General features: G+C 42.3%; 1 protein-coding gene across 1 annotated transcript in view; it reads left to right on the top strand.

Annotated features, from left to right (window-relative positions):
- Positions 1 to 26,508, top strand: part of ZCCHC7 (zinc finger CCHC-type containing 7) — a 227,553-nt gene that overhangs the window by 144,637 nt on the left and 56,408 nt on the right. The window contains exon 6 of the mRNA XM_068234233.1: positions 22,273 to 22,308. Within this exon, the coding sequence (XP_068090334.1) occupies positions 22,273 to 22,308 (36 nt within the window). The remainder of the gene's footprint in view (positions 1 to 22,272; positions 22,309 to 26,508) is intronic.

Raw genomic sequence — 26,508 nt, 5'->3', positions numbered from 1 at the left:
CGTCTTACAGTCTCCTAGCGGCGATCACCGCTGGGAGACTAGAGGCGGAGCGGAGCGCCGTCATTCATGCGGAGATGTGCGTGCGATCTCCTGCAGTAGCCGGATCCAGGACTTGATGGCAATTGGCATTGGGCGGTCCTGGAGATGCTGCCGCGGTCACGCCCATTCGGTAGTTAAATAAGTTATGTTATTTGGCAGTAAGAACCGCAGCATGTTGAGTATTAGCACAGCCACGACTGAGCTCAGACATGACTTATTATGTTGCCTGCCACTCCACCACCTATGCCTAATGCCTAATAGTAGCAAGCACCCGGCTGGTGCATGGGAGCAGCTGACAGGCAGGGAATTCCCCACCCTTATGGGGAGAACAAAAGTCAATCTAAGTAAAATAATGGAAAATATTAGAGTGGAGGTATTATTTGGAGATGAGTTGATTTATGAATTTAAACTGAGTTTAAAGTAAATCTGTAGTAATAGAAAAAAAGGAAAATTGCATACCTATTTACTTTTACAAATACTAGTACTTGGCTGTTGTGCTCATCCTCTGCCTCCAATACTTTCTGAATATTGACCCAGAATGAGAATGTAAATCAGGTGTTTTGTCTGCGCTGGCTGTATGCTTTTACCAAGTGTGGGACTCAAACTACTAACACTACAAGACTTCCTAACAGCTCGCCCGTTACATTTTTTTTTGTTAAATGCAGAGAGAATGGAAGCCTCCTCATAACTTTCATTTCAAGTATCCTTTAAAATATAAATAATACAACAACTACATTTTATGTAAGCTGGACATGTAGCTTAACCTATTTTGGTTCCTGGACGTAGTTTCTACGTCCATGAACCATGCGCGCTCCCGCGGCCGATCGTGCACGCGCACTCCCGGCCGCGGATTCGGTAGCCAAGGAATCAATGTATCGGGCTATGGAGCCCGATCACTGATTCCTCTCCCCCGCTGAAAAAGCGACAGCTTCTCTCGGAAGCTGCACCTTTTCTGGCCGTTCCCTTCCCGATGTGTCACTCTAAGCGTGTGCGACGCTTAGAGTGACGTCATGTAAACAAACTCATGGCCGCCATCTTGTGGCCAAAAAGTAATACTACACCTGAAAAAAAAAAAAAAGAATTAACACACATTTACATTATAAATCTATTGTTTACCTCCCACCCTCCCAAAAGTACCCAAATAAAATGTTTACTATAAAAAAAAAATCCATTACAATAAAAAAAAAAAAAACATGTAAATATTTACCTAAGGGTCTAAACTTTTTATATATCAATGTAAAGATGAAATATTTCTATATTTTTTTTTATTTTAAACTTGTAAATAGTGATAGATGCAAAATGGAAAAAATGCACCTTTATTTCCAAATAAAATATTGTCGCCATACATTGTGATAGGGACATAATTTTAACGGTGTAATAACCGGGACATATGGGCAAATACAATACGTGAGTTTTAATTATGGAGGCATGTATTATTTTAAAACTATAATGGCTGAAAACTGAGAAATAATGAATTTTTCCATTTTTTTCTTATTCTTCCTGTTTAAATGCGTTTACAGTAAAGTGGCTCTTAGCAAAATGTACCCCCCAAAGAAAGCCTAATTGGTGGCGGAAAAAACAAGATATAGATCAGTGCATTGTGATAAGTAGTGATAAAGTTATAGGCTAATGAATGGGAGGTGAACATTTCTCACGTGAAAACGACGGAACCTGAATGGGTTAAAGAAAATCTGTAATTAAAAAAAAAACTCCCCTGGGGGTTACCCACCTCGGGTGGGGGAAGCCTCCGTATCCTAATGAGGCTTCCCCGTCCTCCTCGGTCCCACGGCGGCAGAGAATATCCTCCCGCAGCGGAAGCAATGTAAATATTTACCTTTTGGCTCGGCTATTTTCGCCTATCTCCGGCAGAAGAGCCACAACAGCACCCCCATTGGAGCCCGAAAAGGTAAATATTGCACAGGCTGTCGGATTTGTCGCCTGTGCGTTCCGGGGGCAGCAGCGAGACCACCGTGGGACACAGGAGGACGGGGAAGCCTCGATAGGGTCCAGAGGCTTCCCCCTACTGAGGTGAGTACCCCCCAGGGGAACTTTTTTCAGTACAGGTTTTCTTTAACAAGTTGTGGAAAACAGTAACACTTTGAGAAAAATACATTTTTTGCTTTTTTGATATCTATATTTTTAGTCTTGATATGTTTATGAGCCTTTATGCAGCACCTTTGCACCTACTGAACCTCTCTGCATTTGATGTGCTGTTGTGCTTATACGTTTACATACCCTGGCAGATTTAGTAAAATTGTACCTTTTTTTAACCACTTCCCGACCGCCTAACGCACAGAGGCGGCCGGGAAGTGGAGCCCTGAAGGACCGGCTCACCCACAGAGGCGGCGGTCCTTCTAAGGGCATGGGCGGAGCGATCGCGTCATCCGTTACGCGATCCTCCGCCGGCGCCTGTCACCGCTCGCCCGCCGCAACATCCCGCCGGCTATACGGAAGCGCCGGCGGGATGTTAACCCCGCGATCGCCGCATACAAAGTGTATAATACACTTTGTAATGTTTACAAAGTGTATTATACAGGCTGCCTCCTGCCCTGGTGATCCCAGTGTCCGAGGGACCACCAGGGCAGGCTGCAGCCACCCTAGTCTGCACCCAAGCACACTGATTTCTCCCCCCCCTGCCCCAGATCGCCCACAGCACCCATCAGACCCCCCCCTGCCCACCCCCCAGACCCCTGTTTGCACCTAATCACCCCCCTAATCACCCATCAATCACTCCCTGTCACTATCTGTCAACGCTATTTTTTTTATCCCCCCCCCCTGCTCCCTGCCCCCTCCTGATCACCCCCCACCCCTCAGATTCTCCCCAGACCCCCCCCCCCAGACCACCCCCCCCCTGTTTACTGTATGCATCTATCCCCCTGATCACCTGTCAATCACCCGTCAATCACCCCCTGTCACTGCCACCCATCAATCAGCCCCTAACCTGCCCCTTGCGGGCAATCTGATCACCCCCCCACACCAATAGATCGCCCACAGATCCGACATCAGATCACCTCCCAAATCCATTGTTTACATCTATTCTCTCCTCTTAACACCCACTAATTACCCATCAATCACCCACCAATCACCCCCTATCACCACCTGTCACTTTTACCTATCAGATCAGACCCTAATCTGCCCCTTGCGGGCACCCAATCACCCGCCCACACGCTCAGATTGCCCTCTGACCCCCCCTTATCAATTCACCAGTGCATTAATTACATCTGTTCTTCCCTGTAATAACCCACTGATCACCTGTCAATCACCTGCCAATCACCTATCACCCCCTGTCACCCCCTGTCACTGCCACCCATCAATCAGCCCCTAACCTGCCCCTTGCGGGCAATCTGATCACCCACCCACACCATTAGATCGCCCGCAAACCCGCCGTCAGATTACCTCCCAAATGTATCGTTTACATCTGTTATCTTTTCTAAACACCCACTAATTACCCATCAATCACCCATCAATCACCCCCTATCACCACCTGTCACTGTTACCTATCAGATCAGACCCTAATCTGCCCCTTGCGGGCACCCAATCACCCGCCCACACGCTCAGATTGCCCTCAGACCCCCCCTTATCAATTCGCCAGTGCATTAATTACATCTGTCCTTCCCTGTAATAACCTACTGATCACCTGTCAATCACCTGCCAATCACCTATCACCCAACAATCACCCCCTGTCACTGCCACCCAACAATCAGCCCCTAACCTGCCCCTTGCGGGCAATCTGATCACCCACCCACACCAATAGATCGCCCGCAGATCCGACATTAGATCACCACCCAAGCGCAGCGTTTACATCTATTCTCTCCTCTAAACACCCACTAATTACCCATCAATCACCCCCTATCACCACCTGTCACTGTTACCCATCAGATCAGACCCTAATCTGCCCCTTGCGGGCACCCAATCACCCGCCTACACGCTCAGATTGCCCTCAGACCCCCCCTTAGCAATTCACCAGTGCAATATTTACATCTGTCCTTCCCTGTAATAACCCACTGATCACCTGTCAATCACCTGCCAATCACCTATCACCCATCAATCACCCCCTGTCACTGCCACCCATCAATCACCCCCTGTCACTGCCACCCATCAATCACCCGCTGTCACTGCCACCCATCAATCAGCCCCTAACCTGCCCCTTGCGGGCAATCTGATCACCCACCCACACCATTAGATCGCCCGCAAACCCGCCGTCAGATCACCACCCAAGCGCAGTGTTTCCATCTATTCTCTACCCTAAACACCCACTAATTACCCATCAATCACCCCCTGTCACTGCTACCTATCAGATTAGACCCCTATCTGCCCCTAGGGCACTCAATCACCCGCCCACACCCTCAGAATGCCCTCAGACCCCAGGCCTGATCACCTCGCCAGTGCATTGCTTGCATCTATTCCCCCCTCTAATCACACCTTGAGACACCCATCAATCACCTCCTGTCACCCCCTAGCACACCTACCCATCAGATCAGGCCCCAATTTGCCCCGTGTGGGCTCCTGATCACTCGGCCAAACCCTCAGATCCCCCTCAGACCCCCTTCCGATCACCTCCCCAGTGCATTGATTGCATCTATTTTCCCCTCTAACCACCCCCTGAGACACCCATCAATCACCTCCTGTCACCCCCCTAGCACTCCTATCCATCAGATCAGGCCCAATACAACCTGTCATCTAAAAGGCCACCCCGCTTATGACCGGTTCCACAAAATTCGCCCCCTCATAGACCACCTGTCATCAAAATTTGCAGATGCTTATACCCCTGAACAGTCATTTTGAGACATTTGGTTTCCAGACTACTCACGGTTTTGGGCCTGTAAAATGCCAGGGCGGTATAGGAACCCCACAAGTGATCTCATTTTAGAAAAAAAGACACCCCAAGGTATTCTGTTAGGTGTATGACGAGTTCATAGAAGATTTTTTTTTTTGTCAAAAGTTAGCGGAAATTAATTTTTATTGTTTTTTTTTTCACAAAGTGTCATTTTTCACTAACTTGTGACAAAAAATAAAATCTTCTATGAACTCGCCATACACCTTATGGAATACCTTGGGGTGTCTTCTTTCTAAAATGGGGTCACTTGTGTGGTTCCTATACTGCCCTGGCATTTTAGGGGCCCTGAACCGCGAGGAGTAGTCTAGAAAACAAATGCTTCAAAATGATCTGTGAATAGGACGTTGGGCCCCTTAGCGCACCTAGGCTGCAAAAAAGTGTCACACATGTGGTACCGCCGTACTCAGGAAAAGTAGTATAATGTGTTTTGGGGTGTATTTTTACACATACCCATGCTGGGTGGGAGAAATTTCTTTGTAAATGGACAATTGTGTGTAAAAAAATCAAACAATTGTCATTTACAGAGATATTTCTCCCACTTAGCATGGGTATGTGTAAAAATACACCCCAAAACGCATTATACTACTTCTCCTGAGTACGGCGGTACCACATGTGTGGCACTTTTTTACACCCTAAGTACGCTAAGGGGCCCAAAGTCCAATGAGTACCTTTAGGATTTCACAGGTCATTTTGAGAAATTTCGTTTCAAGACTACTCCTCACGGTTTAGGGCCCCTAAAATGCCAGGGCAGTATAGGAACCCCACAAATGACCCCATTTTAGAAAGAAGACACCCCAAGGTATTCCGTTAGTAGTATGGCGAGTTCATAGAAGATTTTATTTTTTGTCACAAGTTAGCGGAAATTGATTTTAATTGTGTTTTTTCACAAAGTGTCATTTTCCGCTAACTTTTGACAAAAAATAAAATCTTTTATGAACTCACCATACTCCTAACGGAATACCTTGGGGTGTCTTCTTTCTAAAATGGGGTCATTTGTGGGGTTCCTATACTGCCCTGGCATTTTAGGGGCCCTAAACCGTGAGGAGTAGTCTTGAAACGAAATTTCTCAAAATGACCTGTGAAATCCTAAAGGTACTCATTGGACTTTGGGCCCCTTAGCGTACTTAGGGTGTAAAAAAGTGCCACACATGTGGTACCGCCGTACTCAGGAGAAGTAGTATAATGCGTTTTGGGGTGTATTTTTACACATACCCATGCTGAGTGGGAGAAAGATCTCTGTAAATGGACAATTGTGTGTAAAAAAAAATTAACAAATTGTCATTTACAGAGATATTTCTCCCACCCAGCATGGGTATGTGTAAAAATACACCCCAAAACACATTATACTACTTCTCCTGAGTACGGCAATACCACATGTGTGGCACTTTTTTGCAGCCTAACTGCGCTAAGGGGTCCAAAGTCCAATGAGCACCTTTAGGCTTTACAGGGGTGCTTACAATTTAGCACCCCCCAAAATGTCAGGACAGTAAACACACCCCACAAATGACCCCATTTTGGAAAGTAGACCCTTCAAGGTATTCAGAGAGGGGCATGGTGAGTCCGTGGCAGATTTCATTTTTTTTTGTCGCAAGTTAGAATAAATGGAAACTTTTTTTTTTTTTTTTTTCCTCACAAAGTGTCATTTTCCGCTTACTTGTGACAAAAAATAATATCTTCTATGAACTCACTATGCCTCTCAGTGAATACTTTGGGATGTCTTCTTTCCAAAATGGGGTCATTTGGGGGGTATTTATACTATCCTGGAATTCTAGCCCCTCATGAAACATGACAGGGGGTCAGAAAAGTCAGAGATGCTTGAAAATGGGAAAATTCACTTTTTGCACCATAGTTTGTAAACTCTATAACTTTTACCCAAACCAATAAATATACACTGAATGTTTTTTTTTTTTTTATCAAAAACATGTTTGTCCACATTTTTCGTGCTGCATGTATACAGAAATTTTACTTTATTTGAAAAATGTCAGCACAGAAAGTTAAAAAAATCATTTTTTTGCCAAAATTTGTCTTTTTTGATGAATATAATAAAAAGTAAAAGTCGCAGGAGCAATCAAATAGCACCAAAAGAAAGCTTTATTAGTGACAAGAAAAGGAGCCGAAATTCATTTAGGTGGTAGGTTGTATGAGCGAGCAATAAACCGTGAAAGCTGCAGTGGTCTGAATGGAAAAAAAAGTGGCCGGTCCTTAAGGGGTAGAAAGCCCTAGGTCCTCAAGTGGTTAAAGAGTAACTGTCAGGCTGCAGAAGCTAATTTAAACCTCTATTCTCCTGTGTTAAACAGTTTAGAAGGAAGCCAAAAAGGCATTAGTGAAGATAAAAATCTCTTACCTTTGATGTGTGCTTATCAGCAAAGCTGTTAGACCCAAGAGGACGCAAGCCGCATTCTATACTGCAAAGCATTCTGGGGCCCTCCCCTCGGCTGCTAATGAGACGTTACAGCAGCTTGTAATCAGTCCAGCGCGTAGCACTGATAAATCTCTGGGCAGAGTACACTGCAGGAGTCGGCTATTGTTCCTAGCCACATGGCTCATTAATATTCACTGCACACTGTGTTATTCAGTACGAGATTTTCTGTGATCAGGAAGCAGGCAGGACATGACGACACATTTGACAGAAAAACATGGAGCCTGCCATGAGCTGTCAGGAGCATCATTCTCTGCATATACTATATACAAATTCTGTGAAATCCAAACGTGGACAGTGAAATGCATATGTAATGTAAGTACAGCCAATCTTTAGCTACTGATATATGTGTTTATTTTCTCTGAGACCTTATACCTAACAGCTCCTCTTTAAGGAAAACACGAGTAATCGGGCAAAACACATAGTTTCATTTGAAACTCATTAAAAATAAAAAATGAGATCTCAAAATAAGATAATTATTTAAGAGTAACTAAATTATAAATTACAGTTTGCTTTAAATCTAATAAGCTGCCAAGATCTATCACACATGATAAAGTATTTTATAAGTATTCCACATATGGTCTTGAAATCCCCACCCCAAGTGTGAAATTGGGCCCGGGCCTGTTTTTTCTTTCCATACCATAGGTGCAAAGAGTGCTGGGGGATTTATGTCATAACTCCACCCCTCATGTCCATGTGATCTAATCTAGGGAGACAGACAGATATCTGAAATAAGAATTATAGCAAACAGACATAACACAGGCTGCAGCAGTTTTCCCTTCTCTCTTCTCTCTCCTACACACTGTGAAAAGAGAAGTAATTTGATCTAGGCAGGCAGCAAGAGAGGGAGGGAGAGGGGAGTTAACAAGGCTGAAGAGGAGGGTACATTGCTTTAGCAAGGCTTCAGCTTCAGGAGTAATAAGGAAGTGCTACTTACAGATATAAATGTGAGTCTGTTCTGTCCACTATGCTGTACCATATGTAAACTTTATATGTTCTTCTAACTGTACACCGTGCATAGACTAGATATATGTATTGCCATTCAAATCTTTTTTTTGGCTGCTGGTGGTCTTTAATGAAAACAACAATTTCAAAAAAAAACCTGAATGATCCCTGTTTAAAACTTTGCACACCCTTCGTTTTTTAATATTGTATTTCCCGTTTGCATCAATAACTACTTATAGTCTCCTGTTATCGTTGTGGATGAGGAATTTTATTTTCTCTCATGGTAAAGCAAAAAGCCTCCAGTGCCTATAAATTTTGTCTTGCATGAACTGCACATAAAAGGTCCCCTTAAAGTGACTCAATTGATATTGAGATCAGGAGACTGTAATGGTCACTCCATAACCCTTGTTTTTTTGGCTATTGCCAATGATTGGTCAATTTGGCTTTCTGTTTGGGGTCATTGTCATGTTGGAAAGTCCTAGTACATCCCATGCATAGCTGATGAGTGCAAATTGCCTTCCAGTGCTCTCCGATAACCTGCTGCTTTAATGTTGCCATCAACTGACCAAATTCCCTGTGCAACTGTAGCTCACAGGCTCCTAAACACCAGATAGCCACCACCATGCTTCAAAGTAGTTATGGTGCAGTTTTTATCATAGGCCTCAAACATGACATCAAAAGTTGAGTTTTGGTCTCATCACTACAAATTACTTTTTTCCAGACGTTTGTGTAGGTGCTGTATTGCATATTTTAAATGGGCCACAGTAATAACTTTGTTCTGGGAACTTAACCATGCAGCCAATTTCTCTTCAAGTGCCTTTTTATTGAGTACATATTGCCTGGGTGCCGCTCAGTTCGGCGTGGTGAGAGCCAAATGAAGGCTCTGCCTGCTGCTGCTAAACTCCAAGACGGCGTTTAATACTATTCCCCCTCCGAGTTGTCGCAACTCAGAGTGAGATGCTACCGCCAGAGCCCCGAATCACCGCTACGCGGGGTGCGCATCATTGCATTGCTGCTATGACTGCGCCCAGCTGAGTGCCATGCGCCGAAATAACCTGCTTTGCTTTTTATTGTGTGTCTTGAAACATTCACACCACTATTGTCTAGAGTAGCCTGGATGTCAGCTGAAGTTATTTATGGCTTATTCTTTGCGACTTGAACAATTCTCCTGTCAGTTCTGGTCAGTGGCGTAGCTACAAACCTCTGGGCCCCGATGCGGAATCTGGATGTGGGCCCCCCCCACGGCAACAACAGCCCCCCTCCCCCGGCAACACCCGACGCACACACATATCCGAATCCCTATAGCCAGCTATAGGTCCCCCCAGTATAGGTAGCCAGGCATAGGTAAGCCAGTATAGTTGCCCCCGGTATAGGTTAGCCAGGTAGGTGCCTCCAGCAATAGGTAGCCAGTATAGTTGCCCCCAGTATAGGTTAGATAGGCAGGCGCCGCCGGTATAAGTTAGATAAGTTAGATAGATAGGTGTCCCCAGTACAGGTTAGCTAGGTGGGTGCCTCTAATATACGTAGCCAGAATAGTTGCCCCCAGCATAGGTTAGATAGGTAGGTGCCCCCAGTATAGGTTAGTTAGGTAGGAGCCTCCAATATAGGTAGCCAGTATAGTTGCCACCTGTATAGGCTAGCTAGGTGCCCCAAATACAGGTTAGACAAGTAAGTGCCCCCAGGTTAGATAGGTAGGTGCCCCCAGGTTAGATAGGTAGGTGCCCCCCAGTATAGGTTAGATTAGGTAGCTGCCCCCCAGTATAGGTTAGATGAGGTAGCTGCCCCCCAGTATAGGTTAGGTTAGGTAGCTGCCCCCCAGGATAAATTAGGTAGCTGCCTCCCAGGATAGGTTAGATTAGGTAGCTGCCCCCCAGGATAGATTAGGTAGCTGCCCCCCAGGATAGATTAGGTAGCTGCCCCCAGGATAGGTTAGAGTAGGTAGCTGCCACCCAGGATAGGTTAGAGTAGGAACCCCCCCCCCCCCCAGGATAGATTAGGTAGGTAGCTGCCCCCCAGGATAGGTTAGGTAGGTAGCTGCTCCCCCAGGATAGGTTAGGTAGGTAGCTGCTGCCCCCCCAGGATAGGTTAGAGTAGGTAGCCCCCCCCCAGGATAGATTAGGTAGGTAGCTGCCCCCCCCCCCCAGGATAGGTTAGGTAGGTAGCTGCCCCCCCAGGATAGGTTAGGTAGGTAGCTTCCCCCCCAGGATAGATTAGGTAGCTGCCCTCCCAGTATAGGTTAGGTAGGTAGCTGCCCCCCAGGATAGGGTAGGTAGGTAGGTGCCCCCCCCATAATGAAGGGGGGAGCCGCAGCTGCGGGGAGGGCAGCCCGACCTCTCCCTCCCTACCTCTCCCCGATAGTATAGATTAGGTAGCTTTCCCCCAGGATAGGTTAGATTAGGTAGCTGTCCCCCAGGATAGATTAGGTAGCTGCCCCCCAGGATAGATTAGGTAGCTGTCCCCAGGATAGGTTAGAGTAGGTAGCTGCCCCCCAGGATAGGTTAGAGTAGGTAGCTGCCCCCCTGGATAGGTTAGAGTAGGTAGCTGCCCCCCTGGATAGGTTAGAGTAGGTAGCTGCCCCCCAGGATAGGTTAGAGTAGGTAGCTGCCCCCCAGGATAGATTAGGTAGCTGCCCCCCAGGATAGGTTAGATTAGGTAGCTGCCCCCCAGGATAGGTTAGATTAGGTAGCTGCCCCCCCAGGATAGTTTAGGTAGGTAGCTGCCCCCCCCCCCAGGATAGATTAGGTAGCTGCCCCCCAGGATAGGTTAGGTAGGTAGCTGCACCCCCAGGATAGGTTAGGTAGGTAGCTGCCCCCCCCCCCCAGGATAGGTTAGGTAGGTAGCTGCCCCCCCAGGATAGATTAGGTAGCTGCCCCCCCAGGATAGGTTAGATTAGGTAGCTGCCCTCCAGGATAGGTTAGATTAGGTAGCTGCCCCCCCCCAGGAAAGGTTAGGTAGGTAGCTGCCCCCCCAGGATAGGTTAGGTGGGTAGCTGCCCCCCAGGATAGGTTAGGTAGGTAGCCCCCCCCCAGGACAGATTAGGTAGGTAGCTGCCCCCCAGGATAGGTTAGGTAGGTAGCTGCCCCCCCCCCAGGATAGGTTAGGTAGGTAGCTGCCCCCCCCCAGGATAGATTAGGTAGCTGCCCCCCCCCCCCAGGATAGGTTAGGTAGGTAGCTTCCCCCCTAGGATAGATTAGGTAGCTGCCCTCCCAGGATAGGTTAGGTAGGTAGCTGCCCCCCAGGATAGGGTAGGTAGGTGCCCCCCCCCCCATAATGAAGGGGGGAGCCGCAGCTGCGGGGAGGGCATCCCGACCTCTCCCTCCCTACCTCTCCCCGCCCCCCCCCCCCTTCAGATGCAGAGTGAGCGGCGCACGGAAGCGCTGTAGGCAGAACTCACCTCCGTCCCTGTTTCCAATCGCCGCTGCTCTACTCCCGCTGTATAGATGCTGATACACACTGCTTCCGGCTAGTTTAGTGGGTGTCCCTTGGAGCAGCCTAGTAGGTGCATCTTCAGAAGTACTGTACTTGTGTATGTGAGCAAGATTATACGAGAGGTCAGCGGTGGATCGCCAATTACAGTATTCACAGTACCAATTACAGTATAGGTTCTTGCACAGCACTCATAGCTCTTCTCTTTTGCTTAATACAGAAAATACCACTGTTGCTGAGAAAGACAATGGCCACAATTCACTCAGCTCATATCTTGTCTTTAATAACTATTCTGTGTTTCTACTGTTCTCGCCATATGATAATATATTAAGTATTCACTAAGCAATTTACTTCAGGCAAACTTTAAAGTAACGTTTCTGTCCTTAAAGAGACTCTGTAACATAAAAAAGATCCCCTGGGGGGTACTCACCTCGGGTAGGGGAAGCCTCCGGATCCTAATGAGGCTTCCCACGCCGTCCTCTGTCCCACGGGGGTCTCGCTGCAGCCCTCCGAACAGCCGGCGACTTTGCCGACTGTCAGTTCAATATTTACCTTTGCTGGCTCCAGCGGGGGTGCTGTGGCGACTTTCGGCACGGAAATAGACGGAAATACCCGATCTCCGTCGGGTCCGCTCTACTGCGCAGGCGCCGGAAACTTGCGCCTGCGCAGTAGAGCAGACCCGACGGCGATCGGGTATTTCCGCCTACTTCGGCGCCGACAGCCGTCAGAGTGCTTGCGCAGGAGCCAGGAAGGTAAATATTACGTCACCGCTGCACGGAGGGCTGCAGCGAGACCCCTGACGGATGGAGGACGGCGTGGGAAGCCTCATTAGGATCCGGAGGCTTCCCCCACCCGAGGTGAGTACCCCCCAGGGGCCGTTTTGTCGTTACAGTTCCTCTTTAAGTTAAGCAGTGATTTCTTAAACAGAGAGTTCTAAAGTCGAAGACAGGATGTTAATTCACAGAGAGGAATGCAACTGATAACAACTACAGGATCTTCTCAAAAAATTAGCATATTGTGATAAAGTTCATTATTTTCTGTAATGTACTGATAAACATTAGACTTTCATATATTTTAGATTCATTACACACAACTGAAGTAGTTCAAGACTTTTATTGTTTTTCTTATTGATGATTTTGACATACAGCTCATGAAAACCCAAATTTCCTATCTCAAAAATTAGCATATTTCATCCGACCAATAAAAGAAAAGTGTTTTTAAAACAAAAAAAGTCAACCTTCAAATAATTATGTTCAGTTATGCACTCAATACTTGGTCGGGAATCCTTTTGCAGAAATGACCGCTTCAATGCGGCGTGGAATGGAGGCAATCAGCCTGTGGCACTGCTCAGGTGTTCTGGAGGCCCAGGATGCTTCGATAGCAACCTTAAGCTCATCCAGAGGTTTGGGTCTTGCGTCTCTCAACTTTCTCTTCTCAATATCCCACAGATTCTCTATGGGGTTCAGGTCAGGAGAGTTGGCAGGCCAATTGAGCACAGTAATACCATAGTCAGTAAACCATTTACCAGTGGTTTTGGCACTGTGAGCAGGTGCCAGGTCGTGCTGAAAAATGAAATCTTCATCTCCATAAAGCTTTTCAGCAGAGACGCAAGACCAAACACTCTGGTTGAGCTTAAGACCGCTATCAAATTTTTTTGAGAAGATCCTGTATAAAGTGTGTGAAGAATTAGTATCTAGCCTAAGCTGTCGTTAAGTGGAGTGCTACTACAGACTGCGATGTAAAGTGAAGCATTCAGAGCTGTCTGCTTTATTTTGTAGCAGACATTCTGGTTAGCAGCCCCATGCTTGGTCCATCTTTTGTATGGATTTTAACAATTTTTGAATAAAGAGCTATATTTTCATGTAAAAGAGCATTATTATTGGAGGTGCTGACCACTTTTTTTTGGCATTCTGACTGCCGTCCAAGGGGTCCTGCGAAACGGATGGTCTTGGCACTCCATTCTTTTTCCTTTTGTTGCCGTGGGTGCTGATCCTGTTTCGAACTCTTGCTTTATTTTGTACTTGTTGATGCAGGAGGGGAATCTGCATAAAGAGAAATAAACACAGCAGGCACACATAGAAGGATGGAGAGAGACACACCAAGCGTATATGCACACACACACGCACGCACGCACGCATGCACGCACACACACGCACGCACGCAGAGACACACATTCTCTCTTTTTCTCTCTCTCCATCCCTGGCTGTCCTACACATGTTAGCTGTAATTATCCTGGCAGCAGGAGTGGTGGAGTTGCATCCTGCCTGCATGTGCTCCTCTTCTCCCTATCTACTGCATGTGAGAATAACTACAGAGGTGATAACTTAAGGACTGGAGTGATAAGACGACGCTCTCACTGTGAAAGCTTATCAATGCATGTTTATAAGGAAAGCTTCTTTAGTGAATTAACACTTATTGATGTGTGGTGATAAGTTTTCAATTAGCAAAACTTACGGACTTCTACCATGGTACCTGGCTTTTACCAGGTATGTATAAATCTTTTATTTAGGTTTGCTCTGGTACACTTGAAATTTAAAATCACACAATGTACCTGATACTGTAATGTACTGGCTGCTAGTGTCTTGTGTCTCTGGAACATTCTTGCTATGTCAGTTGTTACATAAGCCATGAGATGCACACAAAAATTCACTGCACACTTACATCTACAGTGTTATTACTTGTCACTGAAAAGTTGCAGATTTTTATTCATTTATTTTTTATTTCTCTGTCCGTTGATGTTAATTGTGCTTTCAGGCTCAATGTACTGAGAATGGATAATACATATGCCTAGCTGCAGTTAGCAATGAATGTTTTGTTCCAATTGTCTGTGTTTCAGGGAATTGGCGGATGCTTAACTCCATGCAAAAAAAATTACACTATTATAGCACATTAGATGTGTTTTTATATTAAAGGAATATTATCGATGTAAGTATTTATTTTTAAATGCTGTATGTTGGAGCACACATTAGGGCAAGTACTACCGTCTTTCCCCTAAAATAAGACCTACCCCGAAAGTAAGGCCTCCCTTTTATTTCAAGCATGCTTGAAATATAAGACCTACTCCGAAAATAAGGCCTAGCTGGGGGGAGGGGGGGCTGTGTGTATGGGGAGGTGTGTGGGCTCTTACCGCACCTCCCTTGTGGCTGCGTCCCCCTCCACTCCAAGTAATTTCCCCGGTGGTGGCAGCGGCATGGTGACATGGTATTCAAGCTATGAGGGCGACCTTTGACCCTCACGCTGCACGCAGTATGCTTTGCCGGCTTGGTGCTGACGCTCCGCTCATGTAATAATCAATGTGCATCTGGGACGCATCAGCCAGGCGCATGATTATGATAGGAAGGGAGCGCCAGCGCAAAGCGTACTGCGTGCAGCGCGAGGGTCAAAGGGCGCCCTCATAGCTTGAATACCATGTCGCCGCTGCTGCCACCACCGGAGAAGTTGCTTGGAACGGAGGGGGACGCAGACACAAGGGAGGTGCGGTAAGAGCCCACACCTCCCCATACACAAAGCGGCGTCTAACCCCCCCTCCCTCCCCCCCTCCCCCCCCGAAAATAAGCCCTAGCACGTATTTCCTCCCCAAAAAGAATATAAGACAGTGTCTTATATTCGGGGAAAGACGGTAGGAGCAACTTGATTCCTCACACAGCTGTTCCTCTCAGCTGTAAAATCCTCCGTCAGTTTTGGCGTCAGTGTTGGATACAAAATGTATCTAAATACTTAGCTCCCAGAGGGCTAGACCATGTCTCTGCACAGGGGAGTTGCTATCAACTCCTCAGTTTATAGTTTAATTATCACCTTGCTGAAAGAATCTTATTGATATGGTGGTTAGGGGTTAAAGATTCTAGCAATGTGTGTTTATTATCTTTGCTTCTCTTGACTGATAAAGATACTAATAATGCTAATTGTAGACAGTGGTCTGCCCCTCTCAGCAGCTTGTAAAGTGGATGCAGCCTGGAGTGAATCACCACAAGCAGGCAGCCAGGCAACCAGTCTGAGTGTAAACACAGACTAGTGTTATAGCTAGTTATATTCCAGCAATATTACAGCTTGTTTAGTTACCTGTTACCACCTCAGATCAGCCTGTTTCTCCTCATGTCTCCTGCATGCTGTGAGTGACACAGTGAAATATATTTGTGAGCTGTGTGACAGAGTAACCAAGCAGCTCAGGGTGACCCAAACTACTATGAGCTGTGTGAGAAATAAATTTTTAAGCAGGGATAGCGAGCGAGAGACCTGGGTAAATAAATAAAGTGCCCCTAGCACTAGTGGTAATGTGTACACTAATATAGAGTATTAAAAAAAAAGTTGTTTCAATCGATAGTATTCCTTTAAGCTCGTGTAAGAAGCTTTTAGGGCCCTTTTCCACCAGCGCAATCGCAAAAACGCAAACCGCTAGCGATTTTACAATCGCTACGGTTTGCTTTTTAACATAGGAATCGCGGTAGGTCATTTCCACTACCGCGATTCGTTTTTGTCGGGAACGCGAACGCGCGGCGGAGCGATATTTGCCGCGATTTTGCTATGCAGTGCATAGGATAGCAAAATCGCAGCCGCGAACGTCGGGGAATCGCCGCTAATTGCGATTCAGCAATCGCTAGCGTTCAGCGTGAACGCTAGCGATTGCTAGTGGAAAAGGGCCCTAACTGTCTCTTGATGAAATGCTTTACAAGTTACCATTGATATAGACTCACTCTTAGGAGGGGTACACACCTCACAAATTTGCGTGTGTTTTGCAAATGTGTCAAAATGCGTTTGTTGCCCATCTAATAAAAGTCACTGGAGAATTGCACTCATGCTAAAATTTGCGTCTTTGTGTTCAGGTTTTCACATGCGTATGGAAAAAACTTCTTACAGCATACATTTGGACATCGCCTGCAAATTCTCATTGACTTTCATTACCTACATTAAAAAAATGTCATGAAAATTTGCATACAAAGGGCTTTTTTGTGCAAACGCATGCAAAAACATTTTTAGTTTTTCACAATGGTAAGCATGAACCCACCCTTGCGGAACAAAAAGTACAGATCTTAGAATATTACATGGTTTATCCACTACAGCTTCACATACAAGCACTTGACCTTTGATAGTGGCATCTACCTGCAGCTCATGCGAACAGCAGAGGAAAGCAAAATGGCACCAAAGTATGTGAACCTATCCATGGCTGAGCACAGAACAGACTTAGCCGAAACTGCTACAATCAGCTAATTTGATTGCACTGTTTTAACAGCAGGTGAGCATAAGGCCCCTTTTACACTTAGGCCTCTTTCACAGTGTGACGTTAAAGTCGCACGTTAGAAAATGTTCCAACGCAGACTAACGCACAGCAATGCAAAGTCTGCGCGATATTCACAGTGCACACGTTGCGTTGTGTGTAACGTGTAGCAATATTGAGAAAGTGCTGCATGCTCTTCGTTTAGCAATACATTTGCTGCGTTGTGTGTTCCACATGCTCAGTAATGTTTTTTTTTTTTTTAATGTAACGCATGCGCCGTTTTTGTTCGATCAGTATGCCACGAAAATGGTGCACCAAGAGACATATAACGTAGTACAGAATAACGTCCAATTTTATAACCTACATGCGCTGCATCCCTAACGTTGTGCGACCTTAACGTCGCATCAAACGCAACATCTTAGTGTGAAAGAGCCCTTAATCAGTTGCTCTCAGTTATAACTGAAAGAAAACTGATTTTCAAAGTAAGTCCCATGTTTTCCTATGGCACCTTTCACACTTAAAGAGAAACAGCTACTTTATCCCAATCAGTAGCTGATGCCCCCTTTTACATGAGAAATCTATTCCTTTTCACAAACAGACCATCAGGGGGTGCTGTGTGACTGATATTGTGGTGAAACCCCTCCCACAAGAAACTCTGAGGACCGTGGTACTCCTGGCAGTTTCCTTGTTGTAAACCTTGTTGCATTGTGGGAAACAGCTGTTTACAGCTGTTTCCAACTGCCAAAAAATGCATGCAGCAGCTACATCACCTGCCAACAGTAAAAATGTCACCATGTGATAAATGTCAGAATGTAAATCAGGGATTTAAAAGATTTTACAATGGGCAAACACTGACTAAATCATTTATACATAATTATTGTAAAAATGAAGCACTTTTTTTATTACATTATTTTCACTGGAGTTCCTCATTAATGCGTTTTAACTGAAATCTTCTTCCCAATGCATTGCTATGGAAAAAGCGCGTACCAACGCGTACTAACGCATACTGACGCATACCAACTGATTAAGTGTAAACGGGGCCTAAGCTGAATTTGTTGTACTCGCCATTGTAAACCTTTCATCCCCGAATAAAGTTAAGAATGAACTAACCCACAATTTCTATGAACTTCCTGAACACCTGCATGTCCATTAAAGATGGCAATTTGCACACATTGGTGTGTACAGAAAACTCAGTGACAGATGCAGCAATAATCACAAATGCCAATTTTCACCCATAACACACCAGGTGATCTGTGATAGATAGAGGCAGGCCTGTAGATACCACTCGAGGGGCTTGATTCACTAAACCGTGATAACTGATATCACGGCCATTTTTGCCCGCATTTTTTGCGGGATTGCAAATTATCGCACGCAATCGCGAATTTTCAAATTCGTGATCGCATGCAAACGCGAAAATGTGCGCGAAAACGGCCGCGATATGAGTTATCACGGTTTAGTGAATCAAGCCCAATGTGTTTTGTTAGAATCTTCCCAGCAAACAGATACAGGACTAGAACCATCAACACCAGCATAAATGCAGCATGAATAATCCATAAGTCTGTTACTAGAAGATATACACAATATCAACAAGGGGCCTTCAGGTACCCCCCAACATTAAACACAAAAGACCCCATCCAACTACCTTTTTCTCCTAAGTGAATTTTTACACCTTCTCATAAAAATGCCTTTTAAACCACCAGTAACAAAGATCTTTTTCCCCTAGTTTTGGTGCTTTTTCAGTTGCAGAGTGCTAAAAAATTATTTTAAAGAGAAGATAAAAAAATAATCTGTGAGAAAAAGGGAATTGAATGGTTAGCAAGAAGATTGAACTAAACCATGTCAAAGCAGATGCTGCAAACTGCGCTATTAGTTTGACCCATCTTGTGTTACACAGTCGAAAGGAACCCTTCATTTCACAGTATCATACTGTTACTCATCTCTGAATGTGACTTATCTCATACAATGCAAAATTATATATGGGAGCCTTAGATTACAGAAAACTCAAAGAAACTGCAAAAAAAAAAATTAAAAATAATAATGAATTTGTACAGACACACTATATCAGCATATAAAGAAGATCATTGTTTTAGTGTAGGCCATCATTTTTTCTCAAACAGATCATTTGATTAAAAACCTGACCATTACAGTTTTCAATAGCCATTAAAAAATGCACTGAAAAGAAAGACCTTTGAACTCAAAATGTTAAGTCTATTTGACACAAAAGTTCACAATGTCAATATTTCTCTAGCCTTTCTTAACCCCTATCAGTTTGCCATCTTAATCATTGTGATAACCATTACATTTTCGTACTGTTACTTACAACTTTTGAAACATTCCAATACTGCTTGAATTCTCTGTCCCATATTGAGGCATCTAACTAAATTCCACAGGATCATACGGCATATGTTAGAATTACATGATACAGCATAATGCTATCCCTAGCCTTTCAATAAACATTAACCCTTACACTCAAAAGCTTTCATTTGCAGCAACACATTTAAGACGGCAAAAAAAAATAAATTACCAAACAAAGTCTTAGTTCTCCAAATATGCTACTGCATTCTCAAATCAAGCCAACCCGCCTTGATAATTTAGGTGGATTGTCTTAATTTGAGAATGCTGCAGCATTTTTGGAGAACTGAAATGCTTCACTTTAGTTGCAGTTTTTATTGCTATGTGTTATGGGTTGCTGCAAATGTAAGCTTTGAGTGCAAAGGTTAATACTGATTTGCATTTGATTCATCCACATCCTTTTGGACCTCCATTTCCCCTATTTATCTTCTCTGTAGGATGAGTACAACTATTTTGTATGTTTGTTTGACCTTTCAATGAGATGCACCACAATTGCCACCTTTGACTGCAAAGATGAAAGTCTCATTGCCATGAAACAAAGTGCAGAAAATGCTTGAAAATGTACTTTATTCTCTGTGAAGCCTTGTGGAAAAAGTAGTGAGCCTAATACACAAATCAGTTGAATGAAAGCTCTTTGTTTAAACCCCCATTGTTTCTATATGTGGAGAGAATAATAATTTATTTTAAAAATGTCTTTGAAAGTTATAGTTGGATGGAGTTGAAAAAGTAAGTTCAGTTTTAAAATTACTCAAGCAGAACTTCAGATTTTTTTTTTGTGGTGGTTACAGTGTTTAAATACTAGAACTTCTTGTGGGAAATCTTTCCACTTACTTTGTAAGGACACTACAACCATCAGTATGTGAAGTAAGGTGGTGTCTCCTCCAGTGGGGAAAATGAAAAATGTTTTAGTCTCACCTTTTCTATTTTTCAACGGTTTCTTCCTGATTAAACATTTGGTTATAAGTAACGTGTGATTTCAATAGGGTAGTTAATAATCTCATAAACCACCAGTGCAGTAGTCAAACTTAAATTTTGCATGGATTTTATTTGTATCAAGTATAATTGCTCTCTCTCCCCTTCTCCCTCTCTCCTATAATACTTAAAATGAGAATAGGGCTGTAGGCACTGCCCTGGATACCTCTTTTCTGGCCTTGGCATCAGTCCTGGCAGTGACTTTACAAACAGATGTTTTCATTTGGATTATGACAGCCAGAAAAAAAATAGGCTTTAACAGGTGCCAGAGAATTTGGAAACTGTGTAATACAGAGCTTATACATTTATAGAATTGTGCCCATGTTATACACTTTGAGATCCCTAAAAATTACAAGTACTTGGCTCATAGTAAGGAGAACTACTGGATATGCATAGAAGTGGACATCTTTCCCTGTTAGTTTAGATGTGAACATGTTATTTAACATTAAAGACATGGTTTATCTTGCAATGTAAAATATATCTACAGTGCACCTGATATGACTTGCATCATTTGCTACTTTTTCTTTTTGATTTGATACAATGATTACAGCTATGCAAAATCAAACTCAAAAACAAATGATTTATTGTGACTAAATTTGAATAATTTTTAGATTGTTTTGAAATCATTTTAAATTTAATAGTTGAAGTGAATTGAAATCTAGGTCTTGACCTAGCTTTAGATTTATGTAACTAGAAATTATGTAACTAGAAATTCCACATTTTAATCAGTGAGAGATTTCATGGGGAAATAAGTACTATAATTTAAAATAAAAAAATATAATCCATGTCTTAACAGAGAAATTGTCTGAAATGTCTATTTATACAAAAATATTGATTTAACAAGAAGAATACAACACCCTTAAGAATATGTGAATACATTTTTTGCAGTGTAGTAAACTGATTAAAATGTGGAATTGCTTAAAATGTGTTGCTGTCTCAGCTTATAAAATAATCTCTTCTAAGGAAATAAAAAGTATTTAAAGAGAATCTGTATTGTTAAAATCGCACAAAAGTAAACATACCAGTGCGTTAGGGGACATCTCCTATTACCCTCTGTCACAATTTCACCGCTCCCCGCCGCATTAAAAGTAGTCAAAAACTGTTTTAAAAAGTTTGTTTATAAACAAACAAAATGGCCACCAAAACAGGAAGTAGGTTGATGTACAGTATGTCCACACAGAAAATACATCCATACACAAGCAGGCTGTATACAGCCTTACTTCTGAATCTCAAGAGATCACTTGTGTGTGTTTACCTTCTGTCCCCAGCTTCTCTCATGCACTGAACATTACAGGCTTCCTGCAGACAGCTCTGCATATGTCGTTAATTCCTTAGTATGTGACAGACCAGCTCCTTTCACAGCCTCCAGAGGAGAATTTTTATCCAGCTCTCTTCTATCACTGATAAGATAGCAGAGAAGCTGCTGGCTTATGTAAATAAAACACACACTGGAGTGTGCATAGAGGAACAGTTCAACACTGAAGAACTTGGCAGCCTTCCAGACACAGGCCGACAAGTCTGACAGGGGAAAGATACATTGATTTATTACAGAGATGGTTATAGTAGAAAGAGCTGCAGCAAGCCAGATCACATTAGAATAGGTTTAGGAACTTGTAGGATGGTAGAAAAAACGTTGTAATTTTTGTTACAGAGTCACTTTAAAGAAAAGTAGTATATATTGTACACCTTTCGATTACATTTTAGCAATGTGTGCATGAGTATTATAATGTGTTTCCTTCAATATATAATCAATACAGTAAGTATACTTTTTCAAGGTTGTAATGGATTTTTTCTAAACCATGAATAACCAGAAAAAAACGGAAAAGACTCCCAAAAGTTGGAGGGGGATGCTTTTGCCAGCTTACTTAAATTGGCAGGGTGTGTTAAAGCAGTGTAAAATTCAATTAAACAGGGCAGCCAGGTTTTCTGAAGCTGAAATACAGACCCTTTCAGTTAAGCTTCTTCTTTCCTTGTGACCAGCATCAGCGGATGCTGTATGTTGCCAAAACCAATAGCCTGTAAAGCACCTTGTTTCATGCTTGTGACTGATCAATATTTCTTATATTCCAGGCTTGCCCAGAAATATGGAGGCAGTACCACCTCACTGTAAGTAGATCCATCTTGATTATTTTCTGTTACGACTAAACTATTTACTCTTCCATGAAGTGGTATCACAGAAATGTAGTCTTGTGCCCTGAGCTGAAAGATAATCAGAGACTGAAGAGATTCTTGCTGGACCATAGGATGTAGTGCTAAAAGAGTCTAATGGTTTATATACACCGGTTGAACCTAAGACATACAATGGGATATATTAAGAAGTATAAAAGTTTGAGATTTAGATACATAAACCAGTTGTACTCTAGCCCTGTTTAAAATGTTATAAATCTCTATATGTGATAATTCTGCATATCACAAGAAGATATATTTTACTGTAAAATGTTTGCAACCACAGAGTATATTATTAAATAAATGAAAAGACCCTTGCAGCACACGAAGAGAAAAGACTAGCAAACATTTTATAGTACTTGTGACTTAGCAATCATAATGCAGGTAATGTATCTGAATGTGTTATTTTTATAAGCCAACTAAGCAATGATTGTGTAGGCATGCATTTCAATTTATGTTCTATGGTAAAGGTATTATTGTATTCATACTTTAGGCTTAAGGAACTGCAACTCAACAGCTTAACATTATTTAGAAAACACACTATTGCGTAGAATAGCAAAACTTATAGACAGCCATCATTTCATTCCTTCCATTGTCAAGAGAAAGAGTGCCATCTACTGGATAGTATAGGTATTATCACAATATGCACACCAGTAAGTCTTAATGCCTTGTCTACTAATTATACTGAAGTATTGGTCGTTTATAAATGTGCACTGATGAAGATGCCTAGTTGACATGTATTGATTCAGCATGCAAGTGAACTTACTGAACTGTTTTTAATGCAATGGTAATCAATGAAAATATGACACAGGTCATTTGCTTGCAGCATGTATACATTTGTTCAGTATGATGAACCAATGTGGTAGTTAATGACTTGCACAGTATGAGCTTTTTCAGGTTACTATACTGAACTTGTTGCATTAAAAAGTATTTATATTAAATATTACATTTATAAAATAAATTAGAGAAGGTCAAGTTCAAAACTAAATATCAGTGTCTGTCCACTTTTTAGACTATTATTTGTAGTAACTAACTTTTGTGTGTCTCGAGAAGTAATGTATGTTCCATTTTAGAACTCTGAACTGATTCTGCAGCCAAGAATAATTGAAAGTCACCACCAAGAGAATTTTAGTTGCTTAAAGGACCACTATCGAAAATAAAGAAGGCATTTAAATTCTGACAGAGCCGACAGGTTTTGGGCCAGTCCATCTCCTCATGGGGGATTCTCAGGGTTTTCTTTGTTTTCAACAGCATTTCCTGAACAGCAGTTTAACTGCCAAAACAGTAAGATGCCAGCCAGCCTCCGTAATTACTTGCACACTGTTTTGTCAGTTGGACTTTACAACTGTTGTTCAGGAAATGCTGTTGAAAACAAAGAAAACCCTGAGAATCCCCCATGAAGAGATGGACTGGTCCAAAACCTGTCGGGTCTGTCAGATTTAAACTGCCTACTTTTTTTCGCAATAGCGGTCTTTTAAAACCTATTGGCCTGCACAATAGTCTTATTTAGTGCACATGTTGTATTCACCTTTGCAATACTGCTAATGTATACGTTTTTGGCAGTGGTATTGTTTGATATTAATCATATCTGAACTGGTCACAACTTAAAAAATACACGCCTTGCATGTAGGAACATGTATTAATTTTGCAGGTATTTTTTCGCAGAATAGTGTACTCGCCTTTTGTTGCCTTTCACAACCAGTAAATTGTGGTTTTAGAAGAGTTACAGTTGCATGTTATACATAAAGTGGTGTCCAGGGCAGAATTAGAAAAGAAATGTCAATATGTGGTGTACATGTGTATTTAAAGAAAAAAATTGTACGTTTTTCGACCCTAATTCGTAAGCTGGTTTCTCCTGTATATTTAATGGAAGGATTGCAAAATTGTACCTAGTGGGTCTAAACACCAGATCTCCCACCATGGTAGGTGAGGTTTCAGGAAGACATTTATGACTGAGTGTTTCTTTATTGTTACCATTATGCCTTATTTCCTGCCATTGGTTTCATTTGTATGTAACCTAAATAATATGTAAAATGCAAAATAAAACTTTTTTTTAAAAAGAAAAGAAACTTGTAAACCATTTGTAGATGGCTTGCTACATATAGATGTTTGAATTGGAATTTTTTTTGTTTATGCTTAGCACTTTAAAAAAATTGCATAATCTGTAGATATATTAGAGGCAGAACCAGTTGATGTAAATATTATGCAATTATAAGAAAAGAAACAACAGACATTTACATGCCTCACAAGCCCCCTAATTTCAGGAAAGTTACATGAGAATCCGTAGGTTGTTTAATTATATAAAATAATTCACCGATTAACAATAATATTTATAAATATGTGCAAGTCTTTAACTATTTTATATGCCACATTCCTACAATATTTTTAAATGCTCTGTGCCTACAACTTACAAATATGTTACCTGCAGCAGGGGCGCTCAATTTTAATGATTAAGATTGTTAGTACTACAGTAATGGAATGAAATAAGCTTTCTGTTGAGAGGAGACCACATTTCCCTGTTTTAAAATGAACATGTCTTTTAGCTGTTTCCAGGTTTTCGTAAATCCCTCTTTTGAAATCTGTTGTATTTACCTTGTAATCTGTTAATATTTATTGAGACATTGTCAATGCAAAATTCTCCCAAGGTTGTGAAAGGAAAGCACAGTCATCCTTTGTCAGTTAAATCACTTTAGCTCCTGTGCATGTTGACTTTGTGACTACTTCCCTCCCCTATTTTTTGCTGCGCAGATTTGGTGACCTCTTATTTCACACACTTTACACGCTATTTAATTAAATGTGACAGGTGTAGCAACATTGCCTAGTTTTTACATTTCCTCCAGACATTAATCTACTAGGTATTTGCTTTGAATTAACACAAGTGCAGAATGTTGCTTTGCAAATATTGTTTTCTGCTTAAGGGTGTCTTGGCCCTGGCTCTCCAGCAGAGAGCACACTGATGATTGTGGCTTGCTGAGGGAGTGTTTTGTTTGAGAAAAGATGGATTAGGGTATGGAAAATCCAACTGCAGCTGAAAACATCTACACTGCAATTTTTTTGTAAACTAATATTAGGTTGTTGTTATCCGTATTACATTTAAGTTTGCTGTCTTCATTTCTTACTTTTTCCTTACTATATTATACATGTTATGTAATGTTTGGAACATAAAATGAACAGTATTTTAGAACATTTATGTAATTTGTCAATCACATCATAAGCAATATCTCCTAGGGAATTTGGGGAACATATATGGTTTTAATTTGTATATGCAAGTAGCAGTATATGTAAACTAACAATGCAAATTAACATACTGGTTTCTATACTTGCCTACTAATGAATGATATTGTGTGATAAACAAGTCCAATCTCCAAAACTAGTTAGCCATGGGTCAGATTTGTCTTATGAAACAATTTAGGAACACCACATAAGTTATCACAGTTGCAAGAAACTACTTATTAATATATGAATTCATACTTGAGTCACAACGTTTTTATTTGAAGGTGATCTGAAAACATTGTTTGGTGTCCTGTCCCTGCTAATTAATTATGTGAAAATCTAGTATAAATGAGATGACCCACTTCATTCATATTGGGCCATATCCTGTTAACTTTTCTCCTGAGTTATTTTCAAACCTTTCCAATAAAATACATTTAAAGCTCCCAGCCTGCAAGAAAATACTAAAAGAAAGATTACTTTTGTACCTACTTGTTAGTATTATTTTAATTGCTAAGTACTGAAAAGTTATTTTTAGGTAAGTTATTTTTAGGTAAGTTATTTTTAGGTAAGATGAAAAAATATCTCCTACAAGAACACTCAGGAGAAAACGCTATTTAGATAAGGGCCTTTGCCTCATATGCGATTAACTTTTCCTCCTCAGCGATCTTTTCACAACTTGTCAATACAATGTATTTTAAGCCACCAGGAAGCAAGAAAATACTCTGAATAATTTTGATAGGACGTTTTCAAATACTTTTTGGTACTTTTTTTAATTGCAAATAGCTGAAAAGTCACGTAGAAGATGATAAATTATCTCATAGGAGAAAACTCAGGAGAAAAAGTTAATTGCATATGGGCCATTGTGTTTTAGCACTAAACATTCTCACAGGGAACAACAGGCTATTTCAGGCATGGGCAAACTTGGCC

The sequence above is a fragment of the Hyperolius riggenbachi genome, chromosome 1 (assembly GCF_040937935.1).
Source record: "Hyperolius riggenbachi isolate aHypRig1 chromosome 1, aHypRig1.pri, whole genome shotgun sequence".
Lineage (NCBI taxonomy): Eukaryota > Metazoa > Chordata > Amphibia > Anura > Hyperoliidae > Hyperolius > Hyperolius riggenbachi.
This window is presented reverse-complemented; position numbering and strand designations above follow the sequence as displayed.